At 44.9% G+C, this 20602-nt stretch overlaps 2 protein-coding genes across 3 annotated transcripts in view; one reads left to right on the top strand and one right to left on the bottom strand.

Annotated features, from left to right (window-relative positions):
• The first annotated feature begins 103 nt into the window (after positions 1-103).
• On the top strand, positions 104-13938 carry LOC8040542 (outer mitochondrial transmembrane helix translocase). Its single transcript, XM_029976709.4, has 9 exons — positions 104-283; positions 542-583; positions 655-832; positions 1772-1840; positions 1925-2013; positions 4181-4420; positions 6911-6961; positions 9416-9552; positions 13108-13938. Exons 1-9 carry the CDS (start codon positions 125-127, stop codon positions 13256-13258), a joined length of 1116 nt encoding a protein of 371 aa, XP_029832569.3. The 5' UTR covers positions 104-124; the 3' UTR covers positions 13259-13938.
• A 4052-nt stretch (positions 13939-17990) lies between these two features.
• The window catches only part of LOC8040541 (protein bicaudal C homolog 1-A), a 35116-nt gene continuing 32504 nt past the window's right edge, over positions 17991-20602 (bottom strand). For both annotated transcript variants that reach the window (XM_042292466.1, XM_042292467.1), the window contains exon 20: positions 17991-19331. In XM_042292466.1, coding sequence (XP_042148400.1) covers positions 19219-19331 — 113 coding nt within the window. In that variant the 3' untranslated portion in view covers positions 17991-19218. The remainder of the gene's footprint in view (positions 19332-20602) is intronic.

The following is a 20602-nucleotide window of genomic DNA, read 5'->3' as shown; positions in this document are numbered from 1 at the left end:
TTTAATTTATTATTTAGTATTATTTTATGCTTTACACTTTTAAAAGTAAGGGTTACAATTTTTTTGTGTTAAGTCAGTTTTTCTTTTACGCAATTTTGTACATCTGCGGTCCTCTACACACAAGATGGCGAGCGAGAATTTGCGGGTTCCCCTGTCCAGGGGAGAAGTTACGGGATTAGTTTTTCGTCTCACGATATTTGGAGCCCTCACTTACTTCGGAATTAAATGGATGGTAAACGCAATAGACCCTACCCGCAAGCAGAAAGTAGAAGCCAAGAAAAGGGTACGAGACGACAATTTTCACCACCTTGCTCAACATGGCTCAACGCACTCTGAAGGACGATTCATTCATAACGTGATTTCTAAATAAAATCAGAAGAAGCCACTGCCCCAGCGATCCGCCCGCTTTGAGCAGTACCAAGTTATTGTAAAAAAAAGAAAAGTAATGAAGTCTACACCGTGGGACAAATTGAGTAGCTGGTCTGATAGAAGATATGTGTAGGTGAAAACTTCCTCAATTGCATATCGTTTTGTTTTTCAGGCGGATAGGATACTCAAAAGGATAGGCGTAACGAATGTCAATGTAAGTAGTGGCTTTCCTAAAGAATTCAACGTAAGGAAAGGAAACTAAACCAGGCGTTCGTGGCCTTCTAGCTCACCGAGTACGAGCTGTCGATAGCGGCCCAGTTGATCGACCCGAGGGACATCAACATCTGCTGGGACAGCATCGCGGGCCTCGAAGAAATTACGCAGGAACTTCGAGAAACAGTCATCTTGCCGATACAGAAGCGGGACCTCTTCACAGGCTCCCAACTGATCCAGCCACCGAAAGGTATAAACTCGCCCATGCTAAGAAAAAAAAAAAAAAAAAAAGTTGCCGAAGGGCATTTCTGAGGGTTTTGTGAATATACCTCTCAAGCCGGTCAAAGTCGCCTGATTTCACGGTGTCATGTGACGACGTCACAAAGAACCTATGGTGCCTATAGGGAGCTTGCACAAGACCATGATGCAATGTTGCTTCTGGCTCGAAATCTTTAACGAAATTCATGTTGGGGACATTCGTCTGCTTTAGTCCTATGTCCGCTGTGTCTATGCACAGAAGCAATGTTTTCCAGGTCGCTCGAGTTCTCCGCGTCGTGATCGACAAAACCAGCAAAAGTAGTCGAAAACATAAAGGAGCATCGACTGGTACTTAATTCTTATATATGCTGGTTTCGAACTTTTGATGAGCCGGTGCTTGAGAAATCTGCTCTTCAGCAGGCAAAGCGGTCTGAAAGGCACCAGTGGGCGGCTCTAAAGAGAAAAAGAAACAGAGTAAGATGGGGTTTAAGCATCCCAAATATGTCCCCTATTGTACTTCCTGGGTTCTGCGACGACTGAATTTTGTGCTTGCTTCCGCGTTTTACTAACACTAGAGACAATGCCAATGGAAAATTGCATATGTGCGTGTAAATAGGGAAGATGGCAAAAAGTATCACTGCTGGGCCGCCAACAGCTTATTGGCGTTGGATTTCATAGTTTTCGAACACTCTGCTTAGTAGTGTGTCTTGAATTGACGTCAGGGTCAAGAGATAAGTGCTATGCATTTAGGGCACTTTTGAGATGGCATCACCGTCACATGAAACTGTGACGTCCGCGGATACGAAAAGCCCGAGCGCTGGCCTAATAAATGCTACGCATGTAAAAAACAATGAGTATTCAGAAAATCACCTCACCATTTCCGACGCTCGAGTGTTAGGAAAGAGTCTAAAAAATTTGCTTTGTATAACAGGCGTCCTACTCCATGGACCACCTGGTTGTGGCAAAACCATGATTGCAAAGGCGACGGCACGTGAAGCGGGTGAGTTAGGCCTTCCAAATAAAAAATGCTTGCATCGTTCACACTGCACCAGAACCCGAGCAGCTTCTTTTTGCTGTGTTTCAGGAGCTCGCTTTATCAACCTGGAAGTTGCTGCCCTTACGGACAAGTGGTATGGGGAGTCTCAAAAGCTGGCTGCCGCAGTGTTCACGCTGGTTTGTACCGTTTCTGCGTTCAATCGAGATTAATGGAATGAGATATTGCCACAGATGATTTGCGTCCCTTGAAGTGGGAGAGCTCCAAGAAAACAGTTTTGCAATGGTCCGTTGCTGTCTCTGTGCTATGTTAGTGTTGACAGGAGAACAAGGAGCAATCTCTTTGATCCATGCACAGAAATTGTGAGCATTCCAGTGTCCACAGTGCACACTTTCATTAAGCTCCCTCCGGTATATTCCGTACGCCATTGGATACTTCCCAAGAGAGTATACATGCAATCCGTTTCACCCTGAAAGAAATATGCGTCTGATATATAGCTTTGACTGAGCACCTCTCACCAATATATTAAAAAAAAAAATGGAACTCGTGGGCCATGTTGATTGTTCTTGGGGAGATAGCACCCAGGATATTGAGCTGCTGCTGTATGCTCTGCTTAAATCTAAAGTGTAAAACTTTGTGACAAATAAATATTTATCCGTAGTTACTTGGACGGTAAACACTCATCCTCTGAATTCGGTTCGAGAAGCGTTAAAAGTGCCATTTCGGCCAGACAGTCGACGTGCGAGGGGACCGTTTTGTGCTCATCGCCTGCACCGAGCGTCTATTTTAAAAGAGTAAAGCTATACGCACTCCGGAGTGCACTTCGGACGGAAATGGCTATACGCACTCCTCCGAGAGATCATGCCGCTCGGGCATGATCTCTCGGAGGTCAGCCCCCCGCCTGCGTTCACGCCGCTTCGCGGCGACAGTATCGGCTGCTAATCACAAAACGAAACCAGTACACGCCGCTTCGCGGCGTCCAGCCGGCAATTCAAGCCCCGCTGTCCCCGATCGCACCTCCGGAAAGGGAGTCCCATACCATTTAGTTCTGCGAAGTTTTTCGACAACATTCTTTTTATTTTTTTTTTACTGTTCATCGCAAAAAAAAAATTCGTAAATATCGCCGAATGCCTCAACAAAACAAAATGTTTAAGAAAAAAAAAAAAAAAAGGCCCATCGCGGATTGAATTCGCGTCGTCTTGCGTATGAAGCGGACTCCTTGACCCCTATGCCATGCCACCGCTTAGAAAGCTGGTTGTGACCACTCGTTTTATACGAGAAAAGCGGAGTCCGTATAGCCATTTCCGTCCGAAGTGCACTCCGGAGTGCGTATAGCTTTACTCATTTTAAAAACTGTAAATAGCCCTAAAAAAGCGAAACACCATGCTAACAAAACATTTATAGTTTGCCAAAGATATAACGAATAGCATCAGTGTGTGCGGTTCCGTGCACAGTGTTGGTGGAAGACTGGTGGAAATTATCTAGGGGGAGTTGAATGACGTACAACTAACTGCCACAGCTGGGGGTAGGTGGGACAGAGAAAAATTGGGACTCCCTTCCGCGTGACTCCAGCCCAAAGTCTCCACCCTGTCTTCCAGTGGGCCCAGCGCCGGGGTAACGCCTACTAGGTTTGACCAGAGGAAAATCGGCAAAGTTTTTAGTTTTTTTGCCTGATTCCCTAAAGGTTATCCTGGTGATATCCGACACCACCTGGTGATAGTTACCAAATTGCGGAGGGTAAACAAATTGGCAAAGGAAAGAAATCATACTTTTGGTTCTTAACTTTTAGGCTAGGTGGCACAAGCTACCGCCCAATATAAAGGGTGCAGCCGTTAGCATTCATTCATTTAAGTGGGCACTCCCAAATGTGTAATTGCCACCAAACATGTATGTCAACGACTGTCAAAAGGTTAAGCGACTGAATGGCAGACATATGCCACAAACCAAACTTTAAAAAAAAAGAAAACAAAAGTAGTTGGCTCAATATTTTTGTTGTGTGTCTCACTTTGAATGAGGAGTGACTCCCAAATGTGCTTCTATTTTGTTACGTTGTGACATATAGTAGTCTCAATACTCCAAATGAGTCTCGCGACCTAAATCTTTCGCAATAAGATTTTTTTTTCTTTGTTTCAGTGAAAGTGTTTTTTTGTGGCAGGTATATTCTATTTAAGCACTAAACAAAAACTTTTTTTTTTTTTCATTGTCTTGAGAGTTTTAAATTGACAGCAACAGTAAAATCCTCGTGACTAGCTTTTCCGGGCGCGGTCGGCCAACTCTCTCTGACGAAAGAACAGTAAAAAAACGCCTGCCGGGGGGGGTTGGGTTGTGTCACTTTTGTGGTTGCAGGCGGTGAAAATCCAGCCGTGCATAGTGTTCATCGACGAGATTGACTCGTTCCTGCGTTCCCGGGACAGTCAGGACCACGAGGCGACGGCCATGATGAAGGCCCAGTTCATGTGCCTGTGGGACGGCCTCATCACGGACCCCAGCTGCCAGGTGGTGGTCATGGGGGCCACCAACAGGCCACACGACGTGGACAAGGCCATCCTCAGGCGCATGCCCGCCATGTTCCACGTGGGACTGCCCGTAAGAGATGCTGCTGTCTGGATTCCTCCCTCCCCGCCACGGAGAACCCTTGGAGAACCTTCTTTTAAAAACTACCAGAAAAAAAAAATATATATATATAGATGTATTTTGCGAAGAGGGTTGATTTTGAAATTTGCCATATTTACGTCCACCAACATCTAGAGAGTATTCCCAGAAGGTTTCGTTGATTTACACTGCATACAGAGTGTGTCCCAAAACTTCCTGGAATGAATTTTTGTAGTCGGCGATGCTGCCGGTCACGGCAGGGCAGGGCTTCGGGCGAAGAAGTTAGTAGGGTATCTAAGCTTTGAAACGAGACTGGTCTCAGTTGCCTGCGGGTAGTTGTTGAGGCAGGTCACGCTTTGTGCAGAAATATCTACTGCACCCTTGCCAAGAAAAAAAAAATAGACCAGTTTTTGGAGCAGCGTTATGCAATCAAGTTTTCTGTGAAACTGGGTACAAACGGGGCGGAGACGCTCAAAATTCTTCGGAAAGCCTACGGTGACGACACGATGAAACAAAGCCAAACTTTCGTGTGGCACAAGAGATTCTGGGAAGGTCAGGAGTCCGTCAACGATGACAACCGCTCGGGACGCCTGTCGACATCACAAACGGACGACTCTGTGCAAAATGTGCGTCAAGTTTTGGGCAAGGACCGGGATTAAGTGTTGGACGATTGCAGAGGAGTGTGGAATACCCAAAACAATATTTTATTGTATTTTAACAGAGGGTCTTCAAATGAGGAAAGTTTGCACGAAAATGGTGCCAAAAGTCCTGACGAGTGAGATGGAGGAAGTGTGTTTGTTGAAGTGCCAGGAATTGCATGAACGCTACAAAACGGACCCAGAATTTCTGGACGGAGTGATCACAGGGGACAAGATGTGGATTTTTGAGTATGATTCTGAATCAATGCAGCGGAGCAGCAAGGATGAACAAATTGCGAATCAAGGCAATGCTCACTGTATTTTTTGACAGAAAAGGTGTGGTTCACATTGAATTTGTGCTACAGGGACAAACAGTCCACAAGGACCTTTACTGTGAAGTGCTTAAACGGTTGTGCAACAGGGTTCGACGCGTTCGAAAAGAAGTTCACAACAATCGGATCTTGCACCATGACAACACGTCAAGCCACATTGCGCTCATCGTCTCCGATTTGCTGGCCAAAATGGGTGCGGCAACGCCGCCCCAGGTCCCGTACAGCCCCTATCTGGCACACCTGGAGTCCTTTTTGTTCCCAAGAATCAAAAGAACCCTGAAAGGAACTCGGCATGGGACGCTGTAGACGGTAAAAGCAGCTGCGACGACCTCACTGATGGAGGTTCCCATTGACGGCTTCCAGGGCACCTTCAATGATTGGGTGAAGCTTTTGCAAGGGTGCATCGAAGCAGGGGCAGAATACTTTGAAAAGTTCTGAAAAGATTGTAAACTAATATTGAATATATGATTTGTAACAAAGAGATTCCGGGAAGTTTTGGGGCAGACCCTTAGTTATTTTTTTGTTGTTATTATTTTCGCTCCACCAATGCTAAAAAAAAAGTAGAAATAGGTGCACTTTGAACTCATTCTTCTCTGTTCCACTTTTTGGCATAAATTTCATTTTAGGAAAACTCGTTTGTAGGGTGACCACCTTCCTGCTAGTGAAATGCAGGACATGCGTGGCAGGGGTGGGGAGAGAAGGGGGCGGGGGGGGGGGGGGGTAGAGGAAATCATGAACACGCACACCATTAACTGAGGCTCTGTATACACATTTAATATCCTGTGCTGTTTATGCACGTGCAAATTGTATTGCAGCAATTAGGCAGGTGTATAGTCTTCGGGCTTGGGAACAAATTCCTAACCCCAAAGACATTTCTAGCAAACAGTTTGGGGGAAAGGGTGGAAATCCCACTCCCGAATTCCCCCCTACACACACACACACACACCACACCACACCACACCACACCACACCACACCACATATATCCAACCACTTCCGACACCCCTGGATGAAAACAGTCACTAGTCAGTGGTGTCTTCGTTCTTTTCTTACTTTTGTGTTTCATCTAAACCGTTTTGCTGTCCACATCAAGACCAGAGAAGATGAATGTCCTTTAACGAATATTTATGAACTTCCTGTGTTGTCGCACTTTCTGAAGTTTTTCGGTGTGTCGCTGCCCATAGCTGCAGTGAATGTTTTACATTGCAGCTGCGAGAGTGAATATTAAAAATGCGGGACAGGCAGAAACAAACATTTTGTTCTATTGCGCTCCTATTCTCACATTCCATTATGTGCTTTTCAACGTAATTTTGTGGCCTGAAACATCAATGCTAGGAAATGATTGGTAGAGTAGTCCTAATGTTGCAACAGAAAGCATTCTTGTAACAGCATTCTATGAATTTGTGACTCTTCAAGTACTAGTATTTTGCAGGTGTGGCACAAGAGAGTCAAGGTAGTAGTTTTGTTTACTGTGGTTATTAATGCAAATAATGAAAGCAAACTTTAATTTTCCAGAACCTGCAGCAACGTGCTGGGATTGTACAACTTATCCTGAAGACTGAAGCGGTAAGCTACCGATACTTCAACATTAGTAAAATTTTAATCCTAGCCTATCTGCCTTACCAAAACATTTTAAAGGGGCGGTGCAATGATTTTAACACTGAACGAATGTGCAGCTTGTATTTTTTATATTGTTTACTTTGGCATAAGTAAGAGAAAAAGTGCCACCATACCCCAAAATACCTCTATTTCGCTGCGTAATCGCAAAATAAAAAACACTTTTTTTCCCAACCTGGGGCCACATGGTGGCCGCAAATGGAACCTGTGGTGTGACGCCATTCGGAGTGGTTTTTGTAAGTGATAGTGTTAGGCAATTGTAAGCTTGATTTAAGGTTAAGTTTAAAAAATCTTGTTGTTTAGGCATGCAGAAACGCTTCAAAAGCCTAATGTTGCCGCTAAAAGGGTATGAATTATTTGTGGCGCCATCTACCGCAAGTCAACAAAACCTGCCGTCGCCATCATCCGTCGACGCCCGAGGCGCCTACGGCGGCTACACGAGCAACCCGGACGTTTTGTCTTTCCCTCGCTCGACGGAGTGCGTTGGTCGTGGTCCGTAGTATCATGGTATCGTTATTGTTCCTGGTGTCTCGACCTCGAGTTCGACTGCCCGCTGCGTCGACTGCCCGCCGCACAAGTCCAACTGACTTACTATACGCAAGCATCTTGCGCTCGACGTCGCTCAGGCCGTCCGCCCATGCCGCCATGTTGGTCGGGAATCGGCGGGAGAGCGGGAGAGCTGCGAGCCTGACGAGCCGGCGAGCGCTGGGGAAACGGAAGCCAGAAGAACCCAACCGGAAACCAACGCCACTCCGAATGACGTCACAGGCGAAGCTGGTGCCGCTTCAATGTTGAGTTGAGGGGTGCTAGAGATACCAATTTCTTTTATTTTTTTTTTTAATGAAAACTAGGGCAAGCAGGAAAGAATAGTTTTCGGTCCTTCGTTTCATATGTGGCTGGGATCGATTCCCGCAATTAATTAGCCAAAGTCCGCAAATTGTTGCACCGCCCCTTTAAGATTGGTACATGCTCGTGTAAAAGCTACACTTTTTGTTTTCTTTAGAATTTGCGCATGAATTTTTGGCCGTAGTTCTTAAGGATGAACAAAGGAAGTTTTTTTATATTGTTTAAAGACCTAGCATACTGGGTTGTTGGCATACCCGTTTTTGCTGTGCACCTTTTTTTTGTTTAGAATAATACATCTAAAAAGTTTTTTCGCGTTACAATTGGATACGAAATCGGGAGCATGTCGAAATCGCTATATTTCAGTATAAAAACTGGGTGCATGTTAGAATCGAGTAAGTATGGTACTCCTCTCGTAGCCACCATTAACAATCTTATTTTAAGCACATCTATTTAGGGGGCACATTCATTGCTTCGTCCTTTGAGGATGTAGATGCAATGTCTCGGTTCTAATCATTCAGTTTCCCATGATACGGGCTGCCACATTAGTAGCATGACTCACTGATGCATGTGCCTGCATGCACTAGTAGTCGTGCTCGATTACACTTTCTGGGATGAAAGAGGGAGAAAGAAAGTCTTGTGGTCCATGGAGTGAAATACAAAGGCTTCTCTCCCCTGTTCGCTCTTCTCCCTTCTGCTCCTCCTTGAAAGAGGTAAAACAGGGACGAGAGCTTTGCGGAGCATTTCACAAACAACCAAACATATTGAAATGCAGAGGGTGTGTGCACACTGCGAGATGAAAGAAAGTGTTTTTTTTTTGTTTTTTTTTTGCGACAGAATTTAAGGATGTGGCAAAGATATGCTCTGGACAGTATATCTGGCATGTTTGGATCTGCCTAATGGACACACTGATGCAATTAACCAGATCTTATTATTTATTTGGTATTAATTTTTTTGCATAGCTTTTCGTTGTAAGGAAAGTGGCAAAAGAAAGCAGGATAGGGGACATTGAGAATTAAGTTAAGTACTAGAAAATCGTATTGAGTAAATAATGAACAAAGCATTAGTTGAGTAGTATTAGGCCTGCCTATAAGGAAAAACTAAATGACATGCCATGTGCATGTGACTTTTACATTACCCTCGTGCAATCTTGTTCCTACTTTACTCCGTTTTACCTTAGGATGGACCACAGCTGACGCTGCGAGCTGTGGTGTCGGACTGGCTTCAATGGCTCGTAGCAGTCTCTGCAGTCTGTTGTAAGGTGAAATGGAGCATAATAACGAGTCTAATACGTATGTCGAGCATTTATCACTAGCTTGCCTCGGACTAGCAATGAATGCGAGCTCATTCATGGCCAATTTCAACACTGACGTCTGTTTCCAGGAGAGTTTACGTTATGTAGTGGTTTTACGAGCCAGAAATATTCTTTGCTCGTTGACTCTTGTAACTGGTTGTTTTGTTGTTAATCCGTGTAGGCAAACAAGAGCGATTACCTCTGTTTGCGTTACCCAAGACATTGGGTGGTGCATGACAGCTCCCCATTGTGCGATGTTTCCTCAGCTCTCCGAGGACGTGAACCTTACCAGTATAGCCCGCCAGACGGAGGGTTTCTCCGGCAGTGACCTGAGAGAGCTGTGCCGCAACGCTGCGCTCTACCGCGTGCGAGACCTCCTGAGGGACGAGAAGGCACGGGAGGGGTGAGGCCTTCTCTTTTTAACCCTGTTGCTGGGTTGCACAACGGGCACTAGCTCGAATGCCATACCTGCTGCTCTTGCTGTTTACTCCCCCGCTTTAGTGTCAAACTCCAGACTATGCTCATTCCACCAAACGGATACTAGGTCCGATGACAGCCTTCTAACTATGTCTCAGAAAAACTGGAAAAGGTGACGGTCGTGTCTCAATGCTGACTGGGTTGTGCTGTGTACGATTTTGCATCTTGCATGTGTGTGCTTAAGGCGTAGCTTTAGTGCTCTTTCTGCCAGGTAAGACTCTTTAAGGTGCACTAAAGACGTTTCGGAGATTGTCTGTTCTTGGTGATAACTTATCTTACGCGCCCAAAGCATCCTAGAAATTGAAAAATTATGCTTGTGCGACGTCTCTTTCCCTACTGAAAATGTGATAGAAGTTTGTGCCACGCCCCTTTCTGAGCGGAAAAATCTGGAGCGCAGAATCTAGCAAAGACGACGGCGGCGCCTCTGCTGCCGGCGCCTCAAGTTCCGAATGGCTGACACATGCCCATTGTCACGTTGCCGGGGCCTCTGCTGGATTCTGTGCTTCAGATTTTTCTGCTCAGGAAGGGGCATGGCACAAACTTGAATCACATTTTTGGTATTGAAATGGATGTTGCACCAGCATAATTTTTCGATTTCTGGGATGCTAAGATCCCGTAGAATGAGTTATCACCAAGAACAGACAATCTTAGAAACATATTTGGTGCACCTTTAAGAGCCAGTGAATAAGCTAAGCTGAGCAGATCCCAGGGATCTTGGGTTCAATCCTCATTCCTGCTCTTTTCGATCTGGATGATCATCGTACCAGTGTGCAGTCTTGTATCTCTACTGCATGATGCACATTAAAGACCCCAGGCTGGCGGTTATACTGCACTGGCTAAATTTCTCATCTACAAAGAGGCAAGTCGCACGTGCAGGCACATGCCCACACACCAAGTTTTTTTTTTCTTTTGGGGGGGGGGGGGGGGGGGGGGCTAAGCTGATGAGTAAGTTATTTTTGGCTATTTAGCTGCGTAGGATCAATTTTTCTAGTTAAGTCAACATCTATTAAGTGTACAGGATCCGACTAAGAAAATGGAACCCCGTTTTTCAGCCCTCATAAGCCAACTGGTATGCATCGCGGGAAGCTGAAACTCCGTGTAAATGTGATGCCTAGCGGTGGTGGTATAATGCGAAAGTTCGAGAACATGACATTACCCAGATCAAAAGATAAAGGAGAATCACGAAATTTCTCTGGATGCTGATGTCCACCATGTCCTAATATTCCCCAGACTAAAAAATGGCATTGTGGAGACCGTGGCACTTATTTCAGTGAAGAAATCTTGTCAGCAAGAATAAAAACACTATTGTCTTTCTTGCTGGCGATTTTCGCTTGTTCGGACAGAGGTTTTGGGATTTTTTCCGTCTACTAAAGGAGACTCTGAGCTCCTGTCTCAGTAGAGTCAGTCTATCTAGTTTTATATTAGACAAGATTGACGCCAGAAAAAAAGAAAATCTCTTTGGCTACCATGTACCACTAGCCATCAATTTTTTGCAATAAGATTAGGGTGTTTACATTGATGCATACTACACACTTGCTGAACTTGACATATGACGTTGATGCATGATGGAAGGACTGAGAACCCCAGCGGCAACCTTCTCTTAGGAGACCCTAGAGAAGCTTGTGCCATGTCTTTATAATTACTAGGCATGAGCTAATAGAGGATTTTGGGTTTGAAATGTATTCAAAGTGAAAAGTGGTTTTGGCCGAATATTATCAAATAGAATACCGAATGGTTTTTCTAAGCCTTTCACTACTGCCCTGCGCTTAAAGGGGCACTGACACCCCAAAGGTTGTATATATTTTTATTGTCTAAATTGTTTATTGTTTATTAAATATTGTTTATTGTCACGCAAAAAAAAACCGCATCGCAAAAAAACATTTTTTCGCGCGCGCGCGCCTTTTTTTATTTTTGGCGTTTGATTCTCCCGCCTTCGCCTCCTCGCTTCTTTTGATTCGTGATGTCAAGAATCATGAAATTTAGAAGCTTTGTAGGCGACATCTTTATAACATTTAACAACGGCAATCCTAAAACATGTTTTTTAACGCAATTGCGAACGCACTACGGCCCTTCTTTTGAAATACCAAAAATCAGGAGTTCATTGTGGTGCCGTCTCCGTTGTATCCTCCAACGGAAAACAGGCGACACCGCTCAAAACCGGTCCGCCGGAACGCCGGCGCTCGCTCCTTTCCTGCTCGCTTTGGGTCGCCATGGCAACAGCAGGGAGTGGTGAAAGAAAGCGGACTCTCAGGACTCCGCAATATTTGACGTCAAGGCACCGGCGCCGATCGCGCGGGAACTTCGAATTCGGCATTTGGAAATTGTTTTTTGACTTCACAAATACTGAATTCCCAAATTTCAAATTTTGAGGGTAATGTCCCGGCATCGTTTTCAATCGTTTCGGAAAATAAAAAAAAAAAATTTTGATGTGTCAGTGCCTTTTTAAACAAAAAACCAGCGAAACTCGTGAGGGTTGTTCCCAAGCTTCCACTAGTCCATTTCTAAGCTAATATTAATCTAACTCTATTTATCAACTGTGGCCTTAAAAAGTCCTATGCCACACCCACATTGGGATGGCAAGTAAACGACACATTTTACATAAAATTAAACCTATAGAGATGCCCAGCTATACCTAATTGTGGGGATTTGCAAATATTCTAGCTGCATAAACGTTAATATATTTTCTTCAATCACGAAGGATTAATGCGGGTTGTCAAGGCATTTCTTCCTAACATATACTCATGCATAATAGCCAGTTTACTTTTAAAAATTTTACTGCAATGTAAATATTGTTATGAAGGTGTTTGGAATGCAGCAAATGTCAGACATGTCCTTTCGATGAGATGGAAAGAGTTTGATATAAAAGTCAGGCCATGCATTGGTCAAGCATGCCACTGCCCCAGCATCGTTGTCTTCGTCACAATATCAACATTTACAAAGGTTCTATTCTTGTTTAAGAACACCAGGCCCGCGTATGTGCCGTCCCGCTTTGGAAGTGTGCTTTTCTCCTGAGCACGCGGCTACGATATTTGTACGTTTCGAAGTGTTGATTACGGTGTGTTAGTCCCGTTGCACATGCTTCTTACCAAGCACTGTGGAGAAGCAAGAGCCGTGTAGGCGAACTCCGCGAGTGTTGCTTCTCCGCAGTTCACCGGTGCTCACCAAGGCTAACCTGCCGGGATCAACACTTAAAAAAATACGGGTATCGCAGTTCATCTTAAAGCAAACATCGAAAAGCATATTATTCGAAACTACTATGCAAAAATTTGAATATTCGCACAGTCCTAAAAATGACCTGAGTCTGTGCGGTGACTATGTGGAGAAGTATCTAGAATATGTATCCAAATTTTGAGTATATTAAAACTTTTTTCGGCACTCATTTATTTCACCTAATTAATTGGAGGTTGAAGAGAAAAAAAAAACAACTTGTATTTGAGCATTTTTCGAGCCTCTTTTTAACGTAAGTTCCCTCGGGTTGCAGTCAGCAGAAGGAAGGGTCCGACGACGAGGACATCTTCCACGACGCACTGCGGCCCATCTCAATGGACGACTTCACCAATGCCCTGTCCAAGATGAAGAGCTCCAAAGTGCTCGCTCACCATCGGCTTCCGATGCCGCTTGATCTGGACTAACACCAGCTGCTACACGAGGCAAACTGTGACCCTCGCACAACTGTGATCGCAGCAGTGTGCTGCCAAGACTGTGAACATTAGGCTCCGAGTGACCGAAGAACCGGACTTCCAGCCTTTGGCTGCTTTCAGAATGGTTCAAATGCAATGCCATGGGCCTTACCACGCAATTCGTTTCTGCCTTTGTTGATCTTGAGGAGATATAGATTAGCCGTTACGTTTTCCAATTTACTGCCCGCGAGAATGGGACGCATTTTTATCACCCCTGGTCAATCTTGTTTTGCTGTGCAGTTGTAAGCGAGGAAATTGAGGCTGGCGATGGCAAACGTGTCCGTGCGAACCTCTTCGTAATTCTCGAGAGGTGCCATCATAGTTTCGGTTGTATATATATTGCTTGTTTTTCGTTACCAGGCGCCATCGTAGAGCAACTGTTTGTAAGCCAAGTGTAGATATAAGAAATTAAATATGCACGTAATAAGCTTGAAAAAGCTTGTTTTTATGCTTTAAAATGGTCACTTTGAATACTGTTCGAGCTATTTATGCTCCAGATTAAATTGTGTCTTGTATCCAGACAAGGTAGCAGTCTGGTGTCAAGATCACATTTCATACAACCTCTTAAATCGGGACTGGATTGTGCAGCTTTTGAACATGACACGAATATACAAAATGTGTTCATCCCTTTCCTTACGAGTATTTGTGTATTACGCTTAACAGAGGCTACCGACGGGATATACAAGGGGTATTCACAGGTTGCCATTTTGTTGGGCGTTGTTCGTGGCGCATGCTCAAAACGATGCTCGAGGACATCTGTTTCTGGCATTTCAGGAGAATTTCGTGCACAGCTTTGATCGGTGCTCAAGGACCGCGAGCGCACGGGTGCCCATAGCTCTGTCTTCACTGCCTGCGGGGTATGCACAAGAATGCACACTGAACATCCATTCCACACAGTCACAACCATTGTTCTCGGATGACGAGAAATGGGAGCTAGTTTCAGGCATGCGCTGTGAACAACATCCAACAGTATGGTGTCCCGTGAATATCCCCTAGAGGATGTCAGGTCAAGGGAGATCATATATTTAAGTTTGCAATGGGCTTTTTTGCACACTGAAAAATGAAACTTCCAGTATTAGACAAAGCAAAGCCGGCTTACCACACGTAGCGGCCCATTTGAAATTGGAAGTATGACAAGGTACGAGAAAAATAACCTACCTAATGTTACATGAATCTTTCAATGTGCACCTCTATCACATAGATAGCAAATAAGCGGAAACAGACAACTAACAAGGGCCGAACCAAAATTGCACTCATATGCAAGGTCTGGAGCGTGCATTAAATGTCATGCTCCAGGCTTCTTGTACCAAAGCTATTTCATGTTGCATGGCCAGCTTTCCAGCACAGATATTATGTGCTGCATTCAGCGGTACCTTGGTTTCTCATTTCCAATGTTGCAACCAGGGTGTAAGATAGACAGGTGGGGAAACGAGAGCCAAATGAGCGACCGCATTGTGTCCCCCTCGGGTTTCTCTTTCTGTGGCGCCATCCATGTGGGGCACCGCGAACTCTCACTCCGGGTGGGCGACCGTTGGCGACCAGCTAAACTGACGGAGATGGTTTCTCGTGGATTTTCAATGGAAGACTGTCGTGCTCTCGATTTATTTTGCGCACTCTCCCATAAAGTTCCACGCAAATTCGATTCAGATTTTTTCCTCTCGCCGCAGCGCCATCTGTCGCAAGTCGAGGGAACCCGCAAGCAGACGAGTACACAATCCGGTCACGGCGCTGCGGTAGGTTTCTATGGGCAGTTTCCCCACCTGTCTATCTTACACCCTGGTTGCAGCCTTGTAGTACAAGGCAGAGTAAAAAAGTAAGCAAAATTTAGTTATAAAAAACAAAAAAATCCCTCGACAGACTGCTGCGTTTCAAATATAGTTTGGCCCTTTATTTATGTAAGCTGTGCAAGCTGGCCCAGCATTCCGATGGAAAATGTCACCTGACCACGGCACTTTTGAACTGGTCGTCCCCTTGAGAAGCGCGCACAAGGGAGCAGCAGCGCTCCAAAATCCGTTTTTTGGGTAGAGGGCGAAAAGCCTCTGGATATTTGTTGCAGGAGGTTGAAGCAGTATGGAGGCGCCTGTATGTCACTTCGACAGGCATACAAGTGGCACAAAAAATTTAAAGGCGTAGAGTCAAGTCCGACTGATGCACCTCACTCCAGCTGGGCTCACATTTTGACGACGACGCACACAATATTGGAAGTTGAGTGGCTTGTACACATAAATGGCTGTGTCCGTATCAACGGAATAGCTGAAGAATTGGATATTACTATTAGTCGTGGCACGGTGCACCACATGATTCATGATATTCTGCAGTATGATAAGTGTCTGCCAGGTGGGTTCCAAGACAACTTTTACCAGACAGTAAGGGGTGCACCATGGATGTGTGCAAGATGCTACTTTGACACTATGAAGCTGAGAGCAATGATATTCTTCAACACATTGTCGCTGGGGATGAATGTTGAATCCACCATGCCCAGCCAGAAACCAAGCAAGCAAAAAAAAAAAAAAGAAAGGCACTTTTTGTTATTAAATACCAAAGTTCCGGGCAGGGCCATGCTCTTGGTCTTCTGGGACCATAAAGAACTGATAGCCAAACATGACATCCCCAGAGCATTCAGTGTCAACAGCAGGTTGTATGGTGACCTACTCGAGAACATTTGGAGTCTGGTCAGCTCAAAGGGCTGTGCCGTGGTTTGCCGACCTTTGGTGTGTTGTTGCAGCATGACAGCGCATTCCCCCACCCAGCTTGTGCGACAGCGGAAACATGCAAAGAGTATGCTTTCAGTGCATTCCACATCCGCCATGCTCAAAGGGCTTGGCACCAAGCAATTTTAATTTCTTCGAATCACTCCCAGCAGTTCTGGGCGGAGCATCTTTGGCTTCGGAGTTAGCAGCAAGAGGTTTTCGTCCGCGGCATCCGCTTGTTGGTGCACGTGTTGAACTTTGGAGGGTCTGTGCTGAAAAGCAGCAAATTGCTTTTATTCTGTCTTGTACGAGTTGTATGACCAGGGGGCATAATATAGGAGGCTAATAGTTGCAATAAGTTGGATAATTAGCCACAGTGTTCAGCTTTTTAATTAGTGAAAATAAACACTGTTTCAATCAGAAACCTGCCAAGCATCATCAAAAACTAGACTTTTAGCAAGATTTGGAGCACAGTGCTGCATTAAAGTTAACAACCAGGCAACAGGTGGAAGGTTAGTGGAGCAAAAATGCGGATGATATACTACTACCGCACACTTGGCTTGCGTTTCTGTGCCAACAGCTTCGAGCCTATTGCACATGTGGCTACCTTAGTGCACCACCACGAGTTTCATGCGATCCAAATCTTTCTGAAGTTTACCGATTTAGTGGTTTCCAATGACACTGTCAAGTTCTAGTTGTTAGCATAGGTTTATTTGCACTAATAAAAGCTAATGAACAGAGTCGTTTATCAAACTTATTCTGACAATTATCCCCCTATATTGTGTCCCTCTGGCCATGTAGCTTTATGGCTTCCTGAAGACAAATCTATGGCCTAAAGAAAAAAAGATCGAGGTACACCTAAGCACTTCTTAGTTGTGGATGCAAAAGCATGCAACCACTCTTCCACTCCCTTTTCGTCTGCGGCGTACTTCCGTCTACGGTCGAGCGCGTGTGCTGACCTTAGGCGTTGAGCAGTGGAGCCGTTGCCTTGCTGACACGCAGTGCCATGGGGTGGCGGTCATTGAGAAAGACGTGCAGCGACTAATGGGAGCCTCGTCGACGCGCACCAGCGCAATGGGACCAAAGCCGAAATCCATCAACTTTACTCCGCTCTTTTGGGATCGGGGAAACTAGGGGCCATTTGGCTAGGCTTTTCGCATGGTTTCATAGCTGGGAGCTGGCTTCACTTGGAGAAGGTTTTAAGGTGCCGTTTGGCGCAGTTTCAAAGCTGATGACATCGGCTCGCTCCATGGGACAGTTATGCTTGCGCATTAAAACACCCTGTATATTTAATGTACCCTTGAGGGCAAAGGAGGGAGGGGATTATCAGTAGTCATAGAACAAAACCGCAATGAAATTACAGAGCACGACTGAGCAGAAACTAATGGTCGCCTTGTTAATTCTCCCATAGAAGCAAAAGGACGTCATCCAGAGTTTATGGCAGGAAGTGCTCATTTCGGGGCAATAATCTAAAAGTGGGAAAATGGTGCTCATCAATTCACTGCAAGAGCAAAATGCAAGGATGCGCCAATGGCTTCATGCAAACTGTTGTACATTATGTATACTAGTATCAGTACACAAACAAGCACAGCAATTTTATGTCCAATTTCTATTTGAGCGACGGTAGTTCGTGGAGCAGTTTAGAAACTTTGCCTCCACCAGATATTAGTAGATGGCAGATGCTGTATGCTGGTAAATACATAGGCCCATTATCGCGACATTGCAATTTAACCTTTTCACATGGTGAAAGAACTTCCTCCAGCGCTCTAAACTGACCCAGTATTTGATTGCTTCATCACCAAGTCCACTGAATCGTTATGGACATCATCCAGTTCAGCTTACATCTAGGTGCATGTAGTGCCATGAAGGGCTATGTGGTCTGTATCACCTAAACAAAGATGTAAGTTTTCATACACTTGTCATTTGTGCATTCACCGAAATTGGGAAAACAAATGGTGTCAACACCTTTGTTCATGCACATAACGAACACAACGTAATTATAAAACTGTTTATTTTAGAATTAAACTGTATGAAAATACAAAAATATACAAACTTTGTTCGACTAGATAGCCTGGCAAGCCTATAGAAAAAAAAAAATTTCTCAAACGCGGCAGTACGAAAAATTATATAAAAACACTGCGAGAGAAACATGCTGCAGACCACGGCTTGTCACGTAATACAACTTTTGGCACTCAAAGTTGAACCTATTTTAGGTTCAAAAAGAACACATTAATGAACACAAAAAGAAAAAAAAAGGGTAAATATCACCACTGTAAATGCTTCCCAAGGTGTAAAAATGGCAAGTCCAGTCTCTTAAAAAGGTTGTACGGAGCATAAAAGTCGCAACTACACAGTAGTGCGTGCGTGCGGGCTGAGCATAATGGGACTCTTTCCTGCAGCTGTCCTACCCGACAAAAACGGTGCGGCAAAGCCGCAGAAAAAGTTCAGGAGCGCGAGGGAGATCGGTGCTGTTGGAATATAAAACCTCGTTGCTTAAGCTTAGCGGTTAATTGTCAGTTTCCAAAGAAAAAAACTGTTCCTAAATAAATACGAACGCTGGGGACTTGTAACGTGCCAACTGGGAAACGGGAGCATTATATAGAGCTAAAAACAAAGGCCTCTGCTAGACTTGAGGGAACCTGCAGGTACTACCGAGGCAGTCAGTTTGAACAGGGTAGGGGCCTGTTGTACTCTCAAAACATTCGAGCGCAAATCCATAAAAAAAAATACTAGAAGTAGCACACAGCTCGGGTTTCTTCGCTGAACAGTCGTACGTACATGTCAAAACATACACGAGACCCATTATTGCACAAAACCCCTTAAAAAAATAACAAACTAAGCTGCCTCCACCAGAAAAAATACATTTGGTTTTCCCAGGTTAATGGGGTTTTTCAAGCAAAAACGAACAAACAAAAAGCCTTTCTGAAGGTAAGAGAACACAAAAACAAACAATTTAACACAATCTCTTGACTGGTAATTAGTGTAGTGTCTAATAATTACCTGCGCTTTAACTGCGGAACATAGAGTTCTGTACAAACACTTTGCCTACATGCTTTTTTTTTTTTTCTAATCTACCTACGGGACTAGGAAACCAGATCTTTGGTATTCATTTAGGTTATAAGTTAAAAGGGGTGTGCTGTCAGATAAATTAAGTTGGCTGCAGCTCTTGAGGCAGTTGGCCCAGTCAGCAGGGATGGACCCAATGACCAAGAATGGCCCCAATCACCAGCAGGGATCAACAAGGGTCCTTGGCGGAGAGGTGCCAGAAGTACGACGCTCCGCGCCGGGAGCCGCCTGGAAGCTTCTCGAAAGCCCGGATTTCTGGGAGTTGAGGTCTAGAGGGAAGGAGCGCAAGTTTCAGACATTGCATGGGCAGACCAACTGCTGTCTATCGAAAGAAACTATACAGCAACATTTAAGCTAATAGGGGAGGGGTTCTCGAATAGGGTTCCGTGGACCCGCTGGGGTCCGCAAAGCCCTCATTGATTCTGGTTAGGTGGCACAAGCTACCGCCCGTTATAAAGGGTGCTCCAGCTACCATCTATCCATCCAATCATTCATCCTTTTACTCTATGCTTCCCACTTTTGTCGATAACAATAAAGCTATTATACATTAAAAACAAAAAACAATTGAATTTGACAATATTTAAATAAAAGCCCGTTGATTCCAAGTTCGCTCCCGATCCTGTGGCTTAGCTGGCTCCCTGTTATTCTTTACAATTGACTTTATTGAAACTTCCTTTTGGCCGTATTAGACCCAATTTTGTTATCCAACCTGTTGTACCCATTGGTGCGCATTTATAGCTACTGTTCTTGGTGGGTAGGTGTGTGTGTGGTGTGGTGTGGTGTGTCATTCTTGCAGATCAGTTTCTCGTTTTTGTGTTTCTGCGCATGTGTCTGTATGGCCAATAGTCGCCGCACATGTTCTAATGTTCCTGTGCTAGACTGGGCGGGCACGCACTATGACTACTCTCCAAAGGCGCATAACCTTGAGAAACTTTGTAGTGGCAACAGGTTTGGTGGCAATTGCATAAACTGAGTATGCGGTTCAATGCTGTTTCCCAGATGGAGTAAATATGAATCTAAAATTACCTTTTGCGTGAAACAAATACAATAATTTGTGAGTCCTATGCACAGACAGTTGTTTCCAATTACTAAATCAAAACATACTCCAAGCGTCGATTACATGCACACTGCATATGCAGTACAACCCATTTTACTATATAACCAATCGTAGTTCAATTCGGGTATGTGTTTCCTGTAAACCAGAGGTTCTCAAACTTTTTGGTCTCGCGGAACCCCAGGAAGCCTCAAAAACTGCCGCGGAACCCTACCCCCCCCTATATTTGCCAACCGAGAAGCAACAGATGCACAATTGTAGGCAATTTTGCTTGTGTTGCTTCCCATATATTCCCACCATATCAATCGCGATGTCGGTACAAAGTGAGATGAAGGCGCTTTGCATGGTCCTGCCGCGCAGCTTCCGGCATGGGGGGGGGGGGGGAGGGGTGTTGCAATTTGGTTGTTCACGGAACCCATGACCCCAGCTCGCGGAACCCCTGTGTTCCTCGGAACCCAGTTTGCTGGGTTCCGGTATACTGCTCAG

The sequence above is a fragment of the Ixodes scapularis genome, unplaced genomic scaffold (genome assembly GCF_016920785.2).
Source record: "Ixodes scapularis isolate PalLabHiFi unplaced genomic scaffold, ASM1692078v2 PGA_scaffold3__209_contigs__length_174095766, whole genome shotgun sequence".
Taxonomy (NCBI): Eukaryota; Metazoa; Arthropoda; class Arachnida; order Ixodida; family Ixodidae; genus Ixodes; species Ixodes scapularis.
Note: the sequence above shows the minus strand (reverse complement) of the source record. Positions and strands in the feature narration are given on the sequence as shown.

What these genes read in the sequence shown, in the direction of transcription:
- LOC8040542 (XM_029976709.4), top strand. Translation starts at nt 125, where the DNA reads ATGGCGAGCGAGAATTTGCGGGTTCCCCTGTCCAGGGGAGAAGTTACG. An exon ending in TAGGCGTAACGAATGTCAAT is followed by an intron (nt 584 to 654) that starts GTAAGTAGTGGC and finishes GTGGCCTTCTAG; the next exon opens with CTCACCGAGTACGAGCTGTC. An exon ending in TGTTCCACGTGGGACTGCCC is followed by an intron (nt 4,421 to 6,910) that starts GTAAGAGATGCT and finishes TTAATTTTCCAG; the next exon opens with AACCTGCAGCAACGTGCTGG.